The sequence below is a fragment of the Symphodus melops genome (assembly GCF_947650265.1).
Source record: "Symphodus melops genome assembly, chromosome: 15".
In the NCBI taxonomy this organism is placed as follows: Eukaryota; Metazoa; Chordata; class Actinopteri; order Labriformes; family Labridae; genus Symphodus; species Symphodus melops.
In genome coordinates, this window is record NC_136705.1 from 10,091,401 (window position 1) to 10,111,450 (window position 20,050).

General features: G+C 40.0%; 1 protein-coding gene across 1 annotated transcript in view; it reads right to left on the reverse strand.

The window, feature by feature from the left end:
- The window catches only part of vps8 (VPS8 subunit of CORVET complex), a 129,300-nt gene that overhangs the window by 87,118 nt on the left and 22,132 nt on the right, over nucleotides 1-20,050 (reverse strand). The window contains exons 7-17 of the mRNA XM_079362628.1: nucleotides 15,275-15,399; nucleotides 11,305-11,391; nucleotides 10,450-10,517; nucleotides 9,187-9,340; nucleotides 9,020-9,079; nucleotides 8,326-8,433; nucleotides 7,852-7,932; nucleotides 6,979-7,149; nucleotides 5,439-5,513; nucleotides 4,765-4,800; nucleotides 4,148-4,238 (exon numbers count right to left, since the gene is read on the reverse strand). Of these exons, the coding sequence (XP_079218754.1) occupies nucleotides 4,148-4,238; nucleotides 4,765-4,800; nucleotides 5,439-5,513; nucleotides 6,979-7,149; nucleotides 7,852-7,932; nucleotides 8,326-8,433; nucleotides 9,020-9,079; nucleotides 9,187-9,340; nucleotides 10,450-10,517; nucleotides 11,305-11,391; nucleotides 15,275-15,399 (1,056 nt within the window). The remainder of the gene's footprint in view (nucleotides 1-4,147; nucleotides 4,239-4,764; nucleotides 4,801-5,438; nucleotides 5,514-6,978; nucleotides 7,150-7,851; nucleotides 7,933-8,325; nucleotides 8,434-9,019; nucleotides 9,080-9,186; nucleotides 9,341-10,449; nucleotides 10,518-11,304; nucleotides 11,392-15,274; nucleotides 15,400-20,050) is intronic.

The window sequence follows — 20,050 nt, forward strand, 5'->3', positions numbered from 1 at the left end:
ATTGTTTCATCTCCATGGGTTTGTACCTCAGTGTCAGCTCTCGTTCTTCGTGTTATTCTGGATACTTGTGTTTATTCGTGTTTGTTAATCTCTCGTGTTTTCTCCCTCTCCGTAGTTACCGTTCCCGTCCTTCCTGCGACTCCGTCTTCCCTGTATCGTCTCGTGTGTCCGATCTGGCTCCTCGTAACGCGTGTTTGGGTTTTTAGGGTTCACTAGAGTCACATTGATTATCGTGTTGCACAGTTATTTCACACCGAGTCACGTTTCTAATAAATTGTTATTTGTAAACGTAAAACTGTCTCCGAGTCGTGCGCTTGGTTCTAAAGATTTTCTGGATCACAACATTATCTTTCCAGTGCCGAAAAGATGATAAAAAAAAGAAGCTCGTATGGTCCATGACCTCCGTCCAATTAATCGCGTAGTACGCCCCTGCCCGTACTCAACACCCAATCCCTACACCATGCTCTCATCTGTGTCTCCACAGCATACTAGTTTCACATGCAGTGACTTAGCTAATGCTTCTTTACTGTGTCCCAATCTCTCCTGAGACTGCTCAAATGTTTGCTTTTACCCTTCAAGGCCAACAGTATACTTCCACTCGCCTCCCACAAGGTTTCATTCAATCCCCTGGATTTTTCAATGCTATCCTTTTGGAACATTTATCCACTCCCGTGCTCTCACATGGTGTGGTTCTCCTCCAGTATGTGGATGATTTGCTGATAGCTGCCCCCTCAACTGCTACATGTTTGAAGGTCACTCATGATATTCTATTCCTCCTTACACAAAAAGGCTACAAGGTATCTCGTTCTAAATTGCAATGTTGCCACTTCTGTTATCTGTCAGGATGTCAGGTTGGAAACACTGGCCTGTCCATGACTGAATCGTCTAAAGCTTCCATTTTGAATTATACCAAACCTCAAACAGCTTACCAAACAGCTGGTAATATGATGTGTTTTCTTGGTCTGACTGGTTACAGTTCCTCTTTTATCGCTGACTACACAGAGACTGTAGACTAACTTACAGGCTACTCTTGACTGGACAACTGACGCTGAACAGGCGTTTATCTTTCTCAAAGCAAGCTCTAGCCTCTGCATCCTCCCTCAACTCCCCTGATTACTCAAAACCTTTTCACTTGGATGTTTCTGAAAAGCACGGCTTTGTAAATTCTGTGCTATTTCAAAAGGGGGAGGGAGGAGTCAGGAACATCCTAATATATCATAGCTCAAAACTTGACAAAATAGAGATAGGACAACCAGAGCATACAAAACATGTTGTAGATGTTTTTACTTTTTACAGCAGCTTAGTAATATTGCACACAGTGTCTCCCATATCAATCCTGACAAAAGATCCCAACCAACAACAGAAGAGGAGGAATGAAGCTGGGTGTGGCAGAAAGCCACAAGGTTGGACTGGGCAAAATTAAGGTGAAAGGGACCTTATAAGGTGGCAAAGATTTACTCACACAAGTCTGGAACTTTTGAAGCAAGAATTAAGAGACTCCTTAAGAGACTCTAAATAAATGTGTGAATGAGTTAAGTGTTCTTTGCATTTGTTTGTCAAACCTTCACGTGTGTCATTGTCTAACCGAGAGAATACAACACTTTATCTATGTTTTCAGGCATCTCATTTATGCTCAGAGACGATTAATGTTAACAATAAATGTAATGGACTGTTGGAAGCCTGTGCAGATTTATTCTGGCATTGTCCTCTTTATTCCCTTAGGCAAACCCTTCCTAGCGATTGGACTGGTGTTTGTTCCCTGGAGACCCTGATCCTGCCTGTGACCATGATGGGAACCATTATAATGTTTCTATCTCTCACGAATCCTCCAGGCGTAGGAGATCAGAAGTTTGCATCTACACGGACTTCACCGACTATTTTGACCTCTCTAAGGGCCCCACATATATTGATGCTATTGGGGTCCCTCATGGAGTGCCTTATAAGTATAAACTTGCTGACCAAATTGCCAGTGGCTTTGAATCTCTTTTTGTTTGGATTACACCGAATAAAAATGTTGAGAGAATTAATTATGTTCATTATAATGTGCAACTACTGACTAATCTTACCTGTGATGCCGTTGCTGGCCTTTCTGAGCAACTGGCAGCCACTTCTCTCATGACTTTACAGAATAGAATGGCGTTCGACATGCTGTTGGCCAAAGAGGGGGGCGTTTGCAGCATGTTTGGAACTTCCTGTTGCACATTCATCCCCAACAACAAAGCCCCTGATGGTTCTGTCATCAAGGCTCTTCACAGCCTTCTTTCCCTGTCAACTACGCTTGCAGAGCATTCAGGCGTTGACAATCCCTTGAAAGATTGGATGACTTCTCGTTTTGGTAAATGGCTCTGATCTTGTCTATTTTTGTGTCTCTCATTACAGTTGTGGCCCTTCTGGCCTTCTGCAGGTATTGTTGTATCCCCTGTGCTCCGACGCTCGCAGAGAGGTGCATCAGCTCCGCCTTGCAGAAACAGCACCCCCCCACCCATGTCAGATAGCTTTGATTGTCACTGAGACCATCCCACTTACTCAACATACATACAAACCACATGGCTGATCGTGAATGACACTTTAAATTTTCTGCACCAGTTCCACAATTAATACATGGTTCTGATGGTGATGATGCTGATCACGAGCAAGAAGACCAAGAGTGGCATGCTCACCCACTTCTGTGAACACCAACACTCAAAACACATAGTCGCAATACACATTGTTACCAGCTATGTTGAAGCTTACTCCATTTCCTGCATCTATTATGCAGTCGATTATAATCTTGTGTTGGACTCAGTTTTAGATCGTTCTTCTCAATCTTTGCTGAAGGAATCTAAACTGAGCACCATCAAAAGTTGTGACTATAATCCAATTGTAATCACTGACTATGCTCCAGTGTATGAATATAATGTTACCATCTCCGAGAGCTAAAAGAACTTGGCAGCTTGATCCACTCCAACTTGCAGACTTGGACTTGACACAGATGACATTGAAGGACTCACTTATTGCATTACAGACTATATCCGGTTTTGTGAGGATACAAATCCACTAAAGTCCCAACTAAAAAGGTTCGCTGCTTCTCCAATAACAAACCATGGATCAATAAAGACGTCAAAGGCCTTCTTAACAGCAAGAAGAGGGACTTCATGGCTAAAGATCGGGAGGAGCTCAGGGCTGTCCAAAAGATTCTAAAGAAGAAGCTAAAGGAGGCCAAGAACAGCTATAAGATGGGTCAGAACAACTCAAAGGAGGTGTGGAATGGCATGAAGAAGATGACTGGTTGCCGCAAGCCTATGTCCAAAGCTAAAGCAGACCCATTTTTTGCTGTTGAGTTGAACTTACCTCAACTTATTCAATAGGTTTGATGCAACCCCCACCCCGGTGAGCTCGGACAGTGGGTCTGGGTCTCCACCCATCAATCCAACTGCCATTTGCACCTCTGCTGGAGACTATGAATAAGTAGGGTAATGTAGGTACAAGATGACTTCAGAATGGAAAATTAAAGACCTTCTACACTGGGATGCTGTGATAATCACACTTTAATATCAAGTAAAATTGCTAAATTGATCTCAAACCAAGAACATATATAAAACCTATTCACATGCGATCTGAAATGCAGAAAACACACAGCACACGGAGGAGCGCTGGGACGAAGAGAGAATGAGTAGCTAAAACAATTCTGTAGTAAAGATTAAACACTCCATGACCAAATGCAGAGGCAAAATAAACATTTAGGATTACAGTGGAATTTTTTCTCAGAAAAAGCCAGAGAGAGAGAGAGAGAGAGAGAGAGATCGAGGCGCACTATAGACTGACGCATACAGTATTTCACGCAGCTACTGTACAAGTCCGCCTATGTCATTGACTATGTCACCCCGGAGGATCTCGGCGACTGCACGGCCAATTGCAGGAAAGTGCATGGACCGTGGCAGGGGGGATTTTTTTTGGCTCCATCTGCCTTTTGAGCTATTGAGCGTTTGACATTCTCCCTGCTTCTGAGGAGCGAAGGAGATTACATTCCCTGTGTCCTGTATGTGTGCTGTTTGTTTGCTATTGAATAATAGTTATGTGTTGTATCTTGTTCCTCTCCTTAGGGAACAGAAGTTATCGTCATAACATTTTGTTTGCTAGTTGTTGTTGTAAGATGTATTATACGCACCAACCACAGCCTTAGCTGTTCCCTCATGGAAGGACCAGGCCAAGGAAAGAGCTTCAGCAAAATGCTCCTGCTTCAACAGACAGTCTATGCGCTGGAAAAAAACAGACACATAAGGAAAATAGATTATTTAGAATTATTAAAATGCAATTTGTGCTTTGTCCAATGGTGAAAACTAAAATCATTCAAAGAACAATGGAGGTTAACAATATATTCTCACTCTTTAAAATCCTCCAGTCATAAAAAAATTCTGAAAAGTAATGCACAGTAAACATGCATCATTAGGTCTGTCAAATATATACATATTTCTTATTGTGAGAATTAAGATATTTAAGTCAATTTTAACAGTGTAAATCAATTCTTACTTTTCTTGATTTGGAAATCAATTGAATGCAAACAAATGCAGGTCATGATTTTGACTTTTAGATGCATTATTTAAATAGGTGCTGCACTGCAACAGAAGTGTGGTCTGAAACCATGATTTAGAGGCATAGACAGCATCAAAGTGATTATACCGTATTGTATTTCTATCATTTGAAAGTAAAACACTTCTACACACTGAAAACTGCAGGAGAGCATGTAAAAAATGACAAGACAAATGCAAACAATATTCTACATACCTCTCTCCAGTTCCTCAGGGCCATAATGTGAGCAGACTGGGGGACAAAGGGACATTACATTGTTAAACATTATGATCCAACTCAAGTTTTCAGTTTTTTTTCTGGATATCAGCTTGTGTCATCAAGAATGAATTACTGATGGATAAAAAACCCAAACATTTTAATATAGAAAAAAAGTACTCTCGATGCTGTGTAGATTAATGCATATCTGTTCTATCATTTTACTTCAATATCAGTGGAAATGTTAAGTTTATTGTGAGCTTTAACTGTACATTCTAACAGGCCACTTTTTAAGTGGAAGAAATAAATAACCCTATTATAAGCGGGATAATGTATAGCGCAGTGGTTTGTGTGTGTAGTCCTCCAAGTGGGTGGCCTGGGTTCGAATCTGACTTGTGGCTCCTTTCTGCACGCCATTCCCAACTCTCTTTGCCTGACTCTATCCACTAACTTGAAGTCCACAGTAACGTAAGTAAGCCCCACAACATCACTCCCTCTGGTATGATATTGAGTAAAAGACAGTAACAGATGAAAGTAAGCTATTCATGCTATTCTTTACCGGGTGTCTTTTCTGGTTTTGATGTCATTTTTTAGCTGCAAAACCAGAAATGATAGCTTAAAGATGTAGTGCACACTGACAATAAATTAACTAATAAACACATGGAACAAAGTACCTTGGTGCCCAAATAGACAATCTGCCCCGCATAGCTTGAGACTGATTGGTAACAGGCCTTTTCTCCAACTAAAGCCTTTAAAAAAACAACAGACTGTTAAGACACAATACAAATTTAGTTAAAACTTATATAACCTTATAGAAGCTTAGCGAAAAAAATAACTAACAAATCCTCACATACTAATATGTTAAATCATTTTAAGAATCCTAAAATGTTAACCTGTTATTTAAAAAGGTAGGAAATTGAGAATATTATACCTAATGCAAATGCTCACGCTGAGGAGGATTAATAAATCTGTGTTTTTCCATATTGATAAATCTATCTCAAAATGTATTTGGCATAGAAAAAAGTCTTAATTTTAAAACATTGCAGCTGCCGAAAGAGAGTGGTGGTCTGTCAATGCCAAACTTTATGTTCCACAACTGGGCTTGCCACATATGAATAATTGAGTTGCTAAGACATTTTGTAGTGTCATTCCTGATTCTTGGCCGTGCCCTTCTCTATCTCTACTTAGCCTAGTCACAAATGAATCTTCCTTGCTTCCACCCGAGGTCCAAAATAGACTTATTTTAATGAACACAATTAGAACTTGGGAAAGGATTATGAAGCTCAATGAGAGAAAGGTTCCCTCTTCTGCCCTTCACCCCATTATTCAAAACGTATGAAAAGTAGGAAATTACCAGGATATAAAATATTTCAATACAACCAAACTGCTTGAAATTATGTGGATCCAGAAACAAGCTTTTGGAGAAACTGTGTAGGTTTATAGGTAAAATTGAGAAAATGAGTGATAACTAGTATCTTGTTCATATAAGACTCAGAGCACAGGTAGTGTGCTGTTACAGCAATACTGTCCATGATAGGTTGTTGGCTGTCAAGCTAGAGGAGGGGCAGGCCATCCTGCTTTTCATACAACCAATGGCTGGGAGGCGACCGTCTTGATTAGCTGAGGCAGGCAGGTGTGCAAGGAAGGAAAACTGTGAGATGCTTCATGGAAGATTGAACAAGAGACTGTTTATTGCTTCCCTGTTTTCTATCTAACACAATCTGAGTTAGTGTTGCATGTATATGTCATAATACGGAACGACCATCCGACAGAGGAGAACGCAATGGAACCGAGCAGAGTAAGCTGGGCCAGCCCAGAGAGCAACGCAAGGCTTCACACAGATTTTTGTAAATGCTTAATGAAACTTCAAATTTGAATTTTTCAAGGGCTTTAAAAAAGCACTTTATAGGTATGCTACATTCCACTAAGCATTTACAGTTCTGGTATTTGATTGAATTTCAGGATGTAAATCTCTGTCTGTCTGTCTCTGGTCCTTCATTACATCCGTCAGTCGGTCCATCCAATTTTAAATTTCTAATTGTCAAGTTTCTTGAGATGCACTATATTTGATGATTTACCTCTAACCTACCAAATCCAGATTATTGTGAATATTGCTTTAAAGCCTTAACTGTTCTTGAACATTTATTAGGCTTAATCTATACCCAAATATTTATTTTGAACTCAGATTATGTCATCCATCAATTGATCCCTCACCAGAGCCTGGGACACATTCCCTCCAGTGGCCAGAGATTTGAAATGGCGGCTGTTATAGACCAATTGCACCTGATCTAAATCCAAAGTCTCCAAAACTTCCTGACTGGGCCGATCCACAACCTGCAGCTTTTCATGGCTGTCTACTAGGACCAGAGTGCGATTGTTAATCCACTGTAGAAACACAAAAACGGGATAATAACAAGTCAAGCATGATGCACTAAATCAAACAAATTTTTTTTTTTTAATTTACACATAGGCCATATAAGATTTTAATCACAACTTTTTTATATCCCTCCCTGGTACTCGTCAAAGAAAATGTATTTTCAAATCCACAAGCTTATAACATCAAGAGCTACTGATGTCAAGTAAAATAGGCAATTATACTGAATGTCACCAGATGTGGTGTACATTTTGGATTCAGTGCTGAGACTTGTTACTGTCACAAGGGTGAGATGTATTGCTATCACTAGAGAAATTTACTTTGTTTGACCAAGGAGCAGGCTTTACACAGTTCATACTTTCATACTTTACCGTTATCACCTACAAGGGGATGTCTACTCTAACAATATTGTCATTTCTTCTTTGTTGTATAGGATTGCTGCTGCACCTAATAATTTTCTCTTGTAAAGAACCATTTCGGATTAGTACAAGCCATTTCATTTTTAGGCGTAAAAAGATTTTTACCTTAATCCTGCTTCTGAATAAACAGCAGATTTATGGCCTCCATAATAGTTGTGATGTGTGTGAGGTGTGTCAATAAAGTTAAGACTTACTTAGCTAAGAGCTTTTTTTCTGGGTTATTTTCTTAACAAAGTTAGAGACAAATGAAGTATGCATTAAAAAATTCAATCATTGTCACTGTCAGGAACTTACACTTAAGCTTATGATGTCACAAATGAGGTGGAGTTGTCTTTGTTTGATGACGTGGATAGTACCCGTGTCCTCTTTCTTTACCTAAGGTTTAAAAAAAAAAAAAAAAAAAAAACAGAAGTGAGAAGAATCCTTTCCAGTCACAAAAGACAGCTAACCTTCTCACAATAAACTGTTACCAGTTAAGCATGCAGGAATATTAGAATAAAAACCAGAATAACTTTAACTTTGCTAAATGTTGATTAGAGCTGTGCTTATGGTGGATTACCTCTAGTCTGTGTAAATAATATAATAAGGTGCTTATGTAAATTGTCTTGGGATAACATTTGCAAGAATTGGCACTATACAAATAAAGAGATTACGGTACTTCATATTTCTCAGGTATCTAACATGTATTTGGTAAAACCTCTATTCAGCAATCAAACAACAGCTTAAGAGCTGGCTTGCTACATGAGAGTATAACAGATTTACACATACCAGGAGGAAGTGGACAGTATCCCCTTTACAAAAAGCCAGTACAGGGTTGACAGTCTTCTGAGTAGGAACAAACTGCCAGGCCAGCTGAGGAACACTGGATGGATCAGACTAGCAAGAGAGAATTTCTTACATTATATCGGTGGCTAATCTGATCAATGCATTCCTAATGTTGATTGTTTTTTTGTAAAAAAAAGTTGTTAGTTCCTTCTGACATCTAGTCATGTTTTCTTGGTAATAAGTTTTTTAAATTAAAGTAAATATTAAATATACCAAGTGTGACGATCAAGTGTTATTACAGTTGACCACAAGGTGGTGTTAGCGGGTCATCATTAGAGTTACGCGACAGAGTGAAGAAAGTAGAACTAGAAGTGGTAGGCTAACGACATGGTGACAACTCTGTAATGGAATATAAATAAAGTTCGTCAAATTCATGAAGGACTAAGTATTCTTTAAAAGAGAACGAACAAAACACCAAGCAGTTTATAACAGACTTAACAGTCATTACCATGGGAAGTGGAAGTGCAGCAAGACCGCTTTCTTAACCCAGCAACAGAAAGTGCCAGAATGAAGCACTCCACTTGAGGTCTTATTGCCAGTGCAATACAAGCCATTCATGAACACAGGCACTTAAACCTGTCCTTGTATCAAAAATCAGGGCCAAAAAAAAGGTAAACAAGTAGACAGATATACTGACCTTGCTGTACGGAAAGGTCATCCAGACTTTTAGTGAAGGCTTTAGTCCAATAACCAATATCTGGTGGAAGACAACCAGAAGCCAAAATCATCACAATTATACACCTTACTAGAGTTTGTTGGAAAAGCAGATGATGGGAACCCCACTAGCTCTGTGCTTATTTGAACCTTTGTGAGAGAGGCCATTGCCAGCAGAGAGTAATGTGTAATGGGATGGTCCCTGAAGTCTGGAGGAGCACGTAATGGTTCAATACAGCAGACCTCCCCTTTAGAACCACTGAATAGACATCGTGAGTCACAGGAACGAATTCCCATTACCCTCCTGGAAACACAAACAAAATACATATCAAATGTATTATTAACGGAAACGCACAGAGAGGAATTGGAGAGAGAAAATGAATAAAAAATGATTGCACAGCACTCCCTATTTTTAGATTTTATCATGGCAGCTAAACTTCTTGATAAAGAATCAAAGTTTGTTTTAAATTAATTAAGAAAAAGTTCAGACAGAAATGTTAAGACATTTAATAATGCTTACATGTGTGATAAAAGGCTGTGTAATAGTTTAATATATTTAAGCACAAAGCTTTTTTTAAATTTGTGGGTTACTGTTAACTCAACCTCTTGAAGACTGAGCTCCTTCTTATCCCAGCCAGTCCATCTATGCAACCATAGATCATTATCAAGCTTGGTACAACCGAAGTCATGCCCACAAAGTCTGCTTGGAACTTTGGCTAATTATTGTTGACGAACAAACATTTAAGATTCAAGTCTCCTCAATTGCCTGGTCATGTCGACTTAAATTCTATAACATCAAAGGGATCAGACCTCATCTATCGGAGCATGCTCCAAAGCTTCTGGTCCAATCTACACAACAGTGCCCTAAATTTTTAGCGAGACTCTTCTCCGTCATCACTGGGTTCTGTGGTGATGGCAGCACATTGTAAGCAGCCCCTATAAAACAAAAAAAACAAGGCTGTCCTCCATACTCCACACGTCCCTCCAACTGAACTTCCTCTTTTCTAGTTTCCCAGTTCATCCATTGTCCCTTCTTGCCTGCCTTTGAGCACTTTGTACATAGGACTTGCTTTATTACATACTGCATTGCATCAGCTAAGCTGCATTTCTATGAAGGTCCTATTTAGTAGCTTTGTATGGCCTACCTTGTGCCTTTTACCCGGCGCATGGCATTGAAAACAGAGCAAGTTAAAGGGATACTTCACCCATTTGCATGAAGCTTTGTATCATTAGAAACATGGTAGCAGTGTTGAATGGTCGTGAATCCAACCCTCATTTTGCCCTGAGACGAGAAAAATATGTTTTTCTTTGCCTGGAAGTTTTCTTCATGTGATGCAATATGATGCTTTTTGCACAGCTTCATGTAAATGGGTGAAGTATCCCTTTAATTTGAAGTAAATAAGAGTAATTTACCTGAAAACCAACTCAAAAACCGATCCTCCACTGTCATTGCACACTCCAAGAGTTGGGTCATCTGTGAACTTGTGACACAAGACGATAGAAATGAAATTAAAAAATGGTCAATGATACATTTCATGTAACTCCTGTTGTGGAATTTTTCCCATTATCAAAGAGTGAAAATAAAAAGTGAGAAGATCTATTCAAAAAAGAAACCCAACATCGATCTGGTCTCAATGAACATTTATTCGAAGGCAAGATAAGCGTTCGAAGACCCCTCTCTCACACGGTGAGGAGAGAAAGAGGCCCAGAGAAAAGGCAAACATGAAAACTTATACATTTCCATCACACTACACAGAGCACTTCCCCATCATGCCACATAGAGCCACTGCCCACCTGGCAGGGCACAATCCCCTAATGTGAGAAAAGAGACTACATGACTATTTACCATCTCCCAAGGCTGAGAAGGAGATGGAGTCCAGTGAGAAAGAGTCTGGGTGACTCTTCCCACATGTACAGAGTGTGAGAAACAGAATAAAGGGAATGAAATGATGGGACACAAAACACCCAATATGCTGTGCGTGTAGTATTCTAAGACATTTCAGATACATTTTATATGACAGATTCTATGATACCTTCGTACAACACATATAGTACACATGGAGTAAAATTTTCCATAACACTCCAAAGTAAATTTGTTCTTGCCTCATACTCAGTGGATCTTTTTTTTTTTTTTAGCTCCGTTTCTTTTGAAATGATTGAGTAAGAGGAAGCACTGGTAATATCTGTTGCAGAATCCAACAATGCCCAACATGACAGGGCTCCATAAATAAGATACCATTAATTTTTTTGTGTAACATATGAGTTTACCTTCACATGTAGTATTGCTGTTCCTGGAGGGTGGGCATCATTTATAGTTCTTAATAACTTCCCGTTGGCTAGATCCCACATCATAATCTAATCCAATCCAGCAGACAGAAGAAAATCATTATCCAAGTAGTTCAGGTTATACAGAACAAGAGGAAAACACAATTATAAGTACAATATTAATCATTAAAAAAAAAGAGCTTGTACATTTTTCACATCCTGAAATGACTGGAGACTAGACTGAGAGAAAAGGATGTAACTGTTATAAAAATACCTTTTATTAAAGATTACTTTTGGAGGTTTTGCCTTTATTTGAAAGGAAAGCATACGCATGACAGGAAATGTGGTAAGACAAATAGAGGGGTTGCATTCACCTAACTGGTCAAGACAAAGCCACAGAAGTCAGCTATTTTTGGACTGTTTGAAAGCGGTTATGTTCCAAGGTTCAAATATAATGTACAGTGGGGCAAAAAAGCATTTAGGCAGCCAGCGATTGTGCAAGTTCTCCCACTAAAAATGATGACAAAGGTCTGTATTTTTCATAGGTACACTTCAACTGTGAGACAGAATGTGGAAAAAAAATCCAGGATATCACATTGTAGGATTTTTAAGAATTTATTTGTAAATTATAGTGGAAAATAAGTATTTGGTCAATAACAAAAGTTCAACTCAGTACTTTGTAATATAACCTTTGTTGGCAATGACAGAGGTAAAATGTTTATTGTAGGTCTTCACCAGGTTTGCACACACTGTAGATGGTATTTTGATCCATTCTTCCATGTAGATCTTCTCTAGAGCAGTGATGTTTTGAGGCTGTCGCCAGGCAACACAGACTTTCAACTCCCTCCACAGATTATGGGGTTGAGGTCTGGAGACTGGCTAGGCCACTCCAGGACTTTGAAATGCTTCTTACAGAGTCACTCCTTTGTTGCCCGGGCAGTGTGTTTGGGATCATTGTCATGCTGGAAGACCCAGCCACGTTTCACCTTTAATGCTCTGACTGATGGAAATAGGTTTTGGCTCAAATTGTCATGATACATGGCCCCATTCATTGTGTCCTTAAGACGGTTCAGCTGTCCTGTCCCCTTTGCAGAAAAACAGCCCCAAAGCATGATGTTCCCACCCCCATGCTTCACAGTAGGTATGGTGTTTTTGGGCTGCAACTCAGCATTCTTCCTACAAACACGATGAGTTGAGTTTGTACGAAAAAGTTCTATCTTGGTTTCATCTGACCACATGACATTCCCCCAATCCTCTTCTGGATCATCCATATGCTCTCTGGCAAACTTCCGACGGGCCTTGACATGGCTTAAGCAGGGAAACATGTCTGGCAATGCAGGATTTGATTCCCTGTTGGCATAGTGTGTTACTGATGGTAACCTTTGTGACTTTGGTCCCAGCTCTCTGCAGGTCATTCACCAGGGGTGGATCCCAAGTGTCTTATTTGCAGTCTCCTTGGTCCTCGGCCGAACCGGAAGTAGTTCCAAAGCCGCCATGTTGAGGATCGTCCCAAAGCTCTTATAGCGAACGGAGGAGAGAGGATCAAGGAGAGAGGAGGCTGATCCGAGGAGCGATGACCGAGGAGACATGAGAGCCGACTTCACGGAAGTCTTTTCACTGACAGACACGCCCCCTTCTCGTATATCACTCATTGATTGGACGCTGCACAGGATCAGACTTCAGTGAAACTTCTCAACATGAGCAGAGTTTAATACCGGAGAAAAGACGGACATTAAAAAGACGCTAAACGGAGCGTCGGACATATAAACAGAATATGAACATCAGTGAGTTTGTAAAGAGTCGCTCTGTGATGAGCTGGGATTAAAAAGAGTCTGACGAAGAGGAGTCCGTTTTATATTCTCACTTATTTATCTTCTGAACGTTTCATCATTTAGATTCTAATCAATCATTTTCAGTACCCTGACACATAAATATCCGTTTACAAAATACAGAGTTCGTTGTCTAAATACAGGCTGGGTAAAGTCAAAACTGTTTAATAATAATAAATAATTATAGACAATTCAAAATGAAATCTTTTAGTCAGTAGAAACTGTCCTTTTGGTTATGAGTAGACTGCAGGTTGTTCTTCAGATGTTTTTTTTATCAGGTAAAGACACTAAACACTGTAACTGTGTGTGTTTGATTAGAAATAATACAGTGCGTGTTTGTGTGGACATAAACAGCTGTTCGGCTGATTGACAGCTGAACGTGATCAGCTGATGTAGCGTCATGTGACGCTGTCGAGGAAACGACGTCTCATGTGTCTTAAAGCTGATTTCCTCGGTCCTCTCTCCTCGGCTTCGTTTCCTCCGTGCATCTCTGGTGGGCGGGACTAAGACGCAAGTGGAGGAGACAACTCGGAGGACACTCGGTGCAAATAAGACACTTGGGATGCACCCCAGGTCTGCCCGTGTAGTTCTGGAATTTTTCTCACCGTTCTCATCATCATTTTGACCCCACAGGATGAGATCTTGTGTGGAGCCCCAGATCGACGGAGATTATCAGTGGTCTGATATGTCTTCCATTTTCTAATAATTGCTCCCACAGTTATTTTTTTTCACACCAAACTGCTTGCAAATTGTAGATTCATTCTTCCCAGCCTGGTGCAGGTCTACAATTTTGTTTCTGATGCCCTTCAACAGCTCTTTGGTCTTGGTTTGGAGTCTGACTGTTTGAGGCTGTGCACAAGTTTCTTTTATACAGGTAACTAATTGAAACAGGTGCCATTAATACAGGTACCGATTGGAGGACAGAAGAGCTTCTTAAAGAAGAAGTTACAGGTCTGTGAGACCCAGAGATCTTGCTTGTTTGTAGGTGACCAAATACTTATTTTCCACCATAACTAACAAATACATTCTTAAAAAAATACAACAATGTGCAATTCCTGGATTTTTTTCCCACGTTCTGTCTCTCACAGTTGAAGTGTACCTATGATGAAAAATACAGACCTCTGTCATCATTTTAAGTGGGAGAACTTGCTCAATCGCTGGCTGACTAAATGCTTTTTTTCCCCACTGTATAGATGGCACTTTAAGATATACTCGGGTCGCTGGTGACGCAGTGGTTAGTGCGCACGTGCCCATGTATGACAACTCCAGGTTCAACTCCAGCCTATGGCTCCCTTCTCACATGTCAATCCCCACTTTCTCTCTCCCTGGATTCCGGCTCTGTCCACTGTCCTATCCTTCTAATAAAGGCACAACAACCAGAAAATATAGCTTATAGCTACATAGAGCTCTGCAAGAAGGAGCGTATTTTAGGGAAATAAATCATTTTCGTAGGTCCGTCGGCCCTGTTTGCACAGGGTTGTTGAACTGAGCAATCTACCCACTGTGGCTATTGGTTGGTTGGTTGGTTGGATGGATGGATAGATGGATAGCTCTACGACCAGTACACCTCCAGGTCCCTGAGGCGTGCAGGTAAGATTGTGGCTGACCACTGCACATGCACTGTTTGAGACCCTCCCTTCTGGCAAGAGGCTGCAGTTCATCAGGACCAAAAAATCATGCCACAAGAACAGTTTCTTCCCCTCTGCTGTCAGCTTCATGAATAATGTCCCTGCCCTCCCCTCTCCCACTACATAATAAACTTTTATCAGCCCCACAGTCAGAAAACAATCACAGTAATGTGAAAGGTGGAACGGTTTTTATGCGTTACATTAACGCCCACTGGACTCTAAATATATTTCTTTACATGCAGATTTATATATAGATATGTTTCATTGTCAACTACACAGATCCTTCATTGCACATTTTGTTGTTCTTATATTTTTACAATTTTAAATTGTATGTTATACATTGTAATAATTTTCATATTTCATTATTTAAGTTCTTGCTATTTTTGCCTAATTTCCTTTGTTAACCGTTTTTGCACCAAGACAAATCCCTTGTATGTGTAAATGTACTTGGCAAATAAAACCCAATTCTGATTCTGATTTATAATTATGTGTGTGTGCACGTGTCCTTGTACAAACCTGTCCTTTAGCAAATCCACAAAGAAGTCTTGAGCAATCATGGTTGATGCTGAGTGCAGAGACAGCTCCAAACTCTGCTCCAGTTGACTTAGTACCCAGACAGAGTCGAAGAGCCTGGTTGTTATCTGGAGAGAACAGAGACTAATAAAATGAACTTCTTCAAGGGATTAGGAAAGATTGTTTCAATAAACTGAAAAGACAAAATACATATTTTCCAGTTATTCCAGGATATGATTGGTGACGCAAGTAAGAGCCTGATCAATAAAATTGTGAGCACTGGTGACCTATTTAACAGGGATGTTCATATGTTTTTGTGAAAAGGCATCATTATGTCAGCATTACAAAAGAGACATTGGTCAGGCCTGCAACAACTTCCAATCAGTTCAAACCAGTTATATCTAAGCATCATTCCAGTAGGAAGTTGATACTAACTCATTTAGCAATTTTGAAAATTACAATAATGATATGATAATAATAAATGCCCTAAATATACAATGTTTGAAAATTACTTCTTGTTAACCACACTAAATGTTTGCTTTAACTAGGTTCAGAGCATGTTTTATGGCATACCTACCTGACCTCATCACTCACTGTAACTGTAATTAAGAAACATTCATCATGTTGAGTGAAAGGCAGCTAACACACAATAGGCCAAGTTGCTGTGTACTATGCCAAAGCATTCTCCCCCTCCCCGTTCAGTAAAGGAGTGTAGTAGGCCTGTGCTCAATAATCAATATGGGAATATATTGTCATGAGCTTCTTGTCAATACATGTATCATTGCAGATTTTATAGCCTCAAAGCTGAGAAGGCTGTTTAGAAAGACTCATTGCCCATGATGCAGTTCCAAATAAAGCCAATAGGGGGCATATGAAGCAAAGCTATATGATGCAAGGGTTCCATATAGAAACAAACAAGCATGGACGAGAAACTCTGTGGGAAAAACTGAAAGCAAAGATCAAGGAAACATGCCATATTTTCACAAACACAAAGCAGTCTGGAGTTGTACATGAGTCATCCAAAATTCACAAAAACAAGATCAAACACAGCAGCAACAGGACCAATGTCCATGTACATATGACAAGTAGTTCGCAAAAACAGCTAGGCTTGCTACACACGGTCAGTATGTGAAGTCCGAGCCAGCATCAAATGGCGCTTTCATGATAAAATTCCACTCAACTTCAATACAAGCTCAGAAGATGACATATCAATCCGACCCTTAAAGGTGGAGCTAAACACTTCAATCCATTGATTGGTTGAAAGAATTGTCATTTCCTGTTGGACAGCGGCAAACACAACAACATCTTTAAAATACCCAGTCGTATTATTCATCTGTATTTCTCCTCGCGGCACACAGACTTCACAGAAACAAAGCTGGATTGCGTTTTGTAATAAAGAGCCACAAGGAGATAAACAGCTGGATGTCTTCCATTGTTGATTTTGTTTGTGTCGCATTTTTCTCCATTGTTAAATTAATTAGTGAGTTAGCTGTTAGCAATTAGCTGCTATCATGTGACGCTATTACATAGGTGACAAGGTTATCGGCATCCGGCTTCCACGCCGCCTACCAAATAGGGCATGGTTAGCTGTGGAAACCCAAACATGATCAGGCTTTACCAAGCCAAACCGTACCAAACTGTACTGATCCATGCTGGACAGCTTGGAGGAAAGGAGGCTTAAAGATCTGAAAGGCTCTAGGACCAGACATCCTGCCTCAGAGTCTGTGTTGAGCAGCTGGACCCCATCTTGCAGATCTTCAACTCATCACTGGAGCTGTGTGAAGTGCCCTTTTGCCTCAAAAGCTCCATCATCATCCCAGTCCCAGAGAAACCCGCCATCACAAGACTCAATGATTATAGACCCGTCGCCCTGACGTCTGTGGTCATGAAGTCCTTTGAGAGACTGGTGTTGAGCTATCTGAAGGACATCACAGGCCCCCTGCTGGACCCCATATGCAGTTTGCTTATCGGACAAACGGTTCAGTGGAGGATGCAGTCAACATGGGATTGAAGTACATTCTGCATCTCCTCGACTCCCCAGGGACCTACATTAAAATCCAGTTTGTGGACTTCAGCTCTGTGTTTAACACCATCATCCCGGATATTCTTCACCGCAAACTCACTCAGCTCACAGTGCTGGCCTCCACCTATCAGTGGATCATCAACTTCCTGACTGACAGAAGGCAGCAGGTGAGGCTGGGGAGCATCACATCCAGCACCTGAATAATCAGCACTGGCGCGCCCCAGGGGTGTGTTCTCTTCCCACTGATCTTCTCCCTCTACACCAATGACTGCACCTCACAGGACCATTCTGTGAAACTCCTGAAGTTCACAGATGACACCACCACCATCAGTCTCATCCAGGACGCTGACAAGTCTGACTAAAGATGGGAGGTGGAACAGCGGGCTCTCTGGTGCAATCCGAACCATTTGGAGATAAACCCGCTAAAGGCTGCGTCATAGTGGACTTCGGGAAAAGCCTGCTGTGAAATAACCCTGGAATGTACATAAATTATTTAATTTAAATGATCATACTCTATAATAAAACTACTGTAAAAGATAACTACCCCATGTTTACTTTATTATCATTATGCACTACTCAGCACTGCACTATAATCTTAGTGTTGTACATTAGTCTTTAATTACCTGTTTATATTTTTAGCCAATTTTTATTATTTAATATTTACATTGTACAGCGAGAGCAGTCTACAAAAGTTAAATTCATTGTGTGTTAGACATACCTGGCCAATAAAGCTGATATTGATACATATTGTATTGTTACATGTTGTTACATGTCGTATCGTGATCTTTGTATGGTATTGTGAGCTTGTGGAAAATACACAGGCCTACTTTACTGCACTAACAATGCTCCACTTGAGCACAGTTATCTCTTGTAAATTGTACCAGGCGGAAGCTCAGAGGCAGCCGGGCCTTTTCTGTGGCAGCCCCTAGGCTCTGGAACAATCTGCCCCTGAGTATAAGACAAGCTCCTACCCTTCAGGTCTTTAAGACACGCCTCAAATCTCATTTATACACTCTGGCTTTCCCAACAGTTTGATGAGTATTTGATATTTTGTGACTTTGTAGCTTGTATGATTGATCTTGGACGATTGAAATGAAAATAGATATACCATACATTTATAAAAATAAATGTATGGTATGGTATTCATCATTGCGTCTTAACACCCCTTTGTTCACAAGAAGCATGGTCTCAGTTAGAACAATGGAGAACAACACAGTTTAGGTTACACACTCGGGCTAGTAAAACAAACTGGACAATGGGGGTCAAACGTGGGGATTGCTAAGGATTGCCTAATGTGAGACCACCCAATGTCCCTTTCGTAGCTGGAAAATACTTGTTAGAGTGAGCCAACTAGACAAGGCAATACTTCAGCACGACTGTTTCCATAACATCATACAGAACAGGACTGGCCACCAAACTCCACCTGAAGGACAGCTTGGTCCCAACTATCCCTACGAAATCAACAGATGGAGGAAATTTAAGTATTTTAAAATACTTTTGTGTTTCTTTTTGACAGCAACCGTTAGCTCCAGGGCTAAATGCAAACGCTTTTTTTATTTAGATGGCAGAGTTAGTACCGTGTTAGCACTGTAAGCTAATGTAAATACAGAGTAGGTTCATTCATGGGGATGGACGGTGTTAACACCGTAAACTATTTTAATGCATAGAAACCTGTTTTATTCAGGTGATTGTGTTATTCATGTTCAAGGCTTTTGTTCTGAATAAAACCAGTCACTTAGCATGGTCAATGGCGTTTGCTGTAAAAAGTTACAGCTGTTTTATTCATATCATGGGATTACAGACTTTATAATGTGTTGATATGAGAAATGCTCTTTCTCCGTCTGTACATTGGACTAATTAAAAAAAACACTAATTATAGAAAGAAATGGCATAATATGTCCCCTTGAATCCACTGTAAATCCATGCGTAAAACACAGAAAACTAATATCTTCTTGAAATCCCAACATTCAAAGTTACTTTTTTGTTATGAGATTCTGACTTTAAGGCTGCCTTCATACTGCACGCAAAAGTGACCTGAATATGATTATGATTTTTTGTTTAAGCAGACGGCTGTTCCGTCTGTTGAAGATTTCTGCTTGTTAAAGGGAAGTTATGATGCTATGCCGGATTAAGCTGGGTCCTTGCAATATAACAATAAGTAAGTAAAATAAGACAGTGGGACTCGCGTGCCACACTTATTGTAGACAGTCATGACAGAGTTATTTTCAGAGGACACACTCGATTTCTGCAATATTTATGTGGAAAATGTTGCACATTCAACCTTTTAATTACTTCTGACAGCTTAGCATACCTGGTAGTCAAAAGCAAGAATTATCCCTAATCTATTTAAGCATAAGTTTGCTCCTTTATGAGAACGCAACATATACTACTTTTTTTTAAAACTTTTTATACAGTTTTAAAAAAATAACAATCTTTAATCAAACACTTTGACATCATAATAAGATTATCTCTGACTTTATTTGGACTAAGAAAACACATTCATAAGGAATTCTTTACAGAGCCCAAGAGGCACTTTGGCATACTGGCTTGAAACTTCCACTGATGGTGGGCCCTGTTTATTTTGTTTTTCTGTCAGTTTTTATAACCTCAGGGGTGTTATAACTGTGTTTTTCTGTATTATTCAATATTTGTTTTCTTACAGATGTCATAATAATAATTGTCCTCTCAACAGAGATAACAACAGTAACATATGGTGTTAAAATCATGAACATTTGGTTCAAATGTGCTCAAAGTAC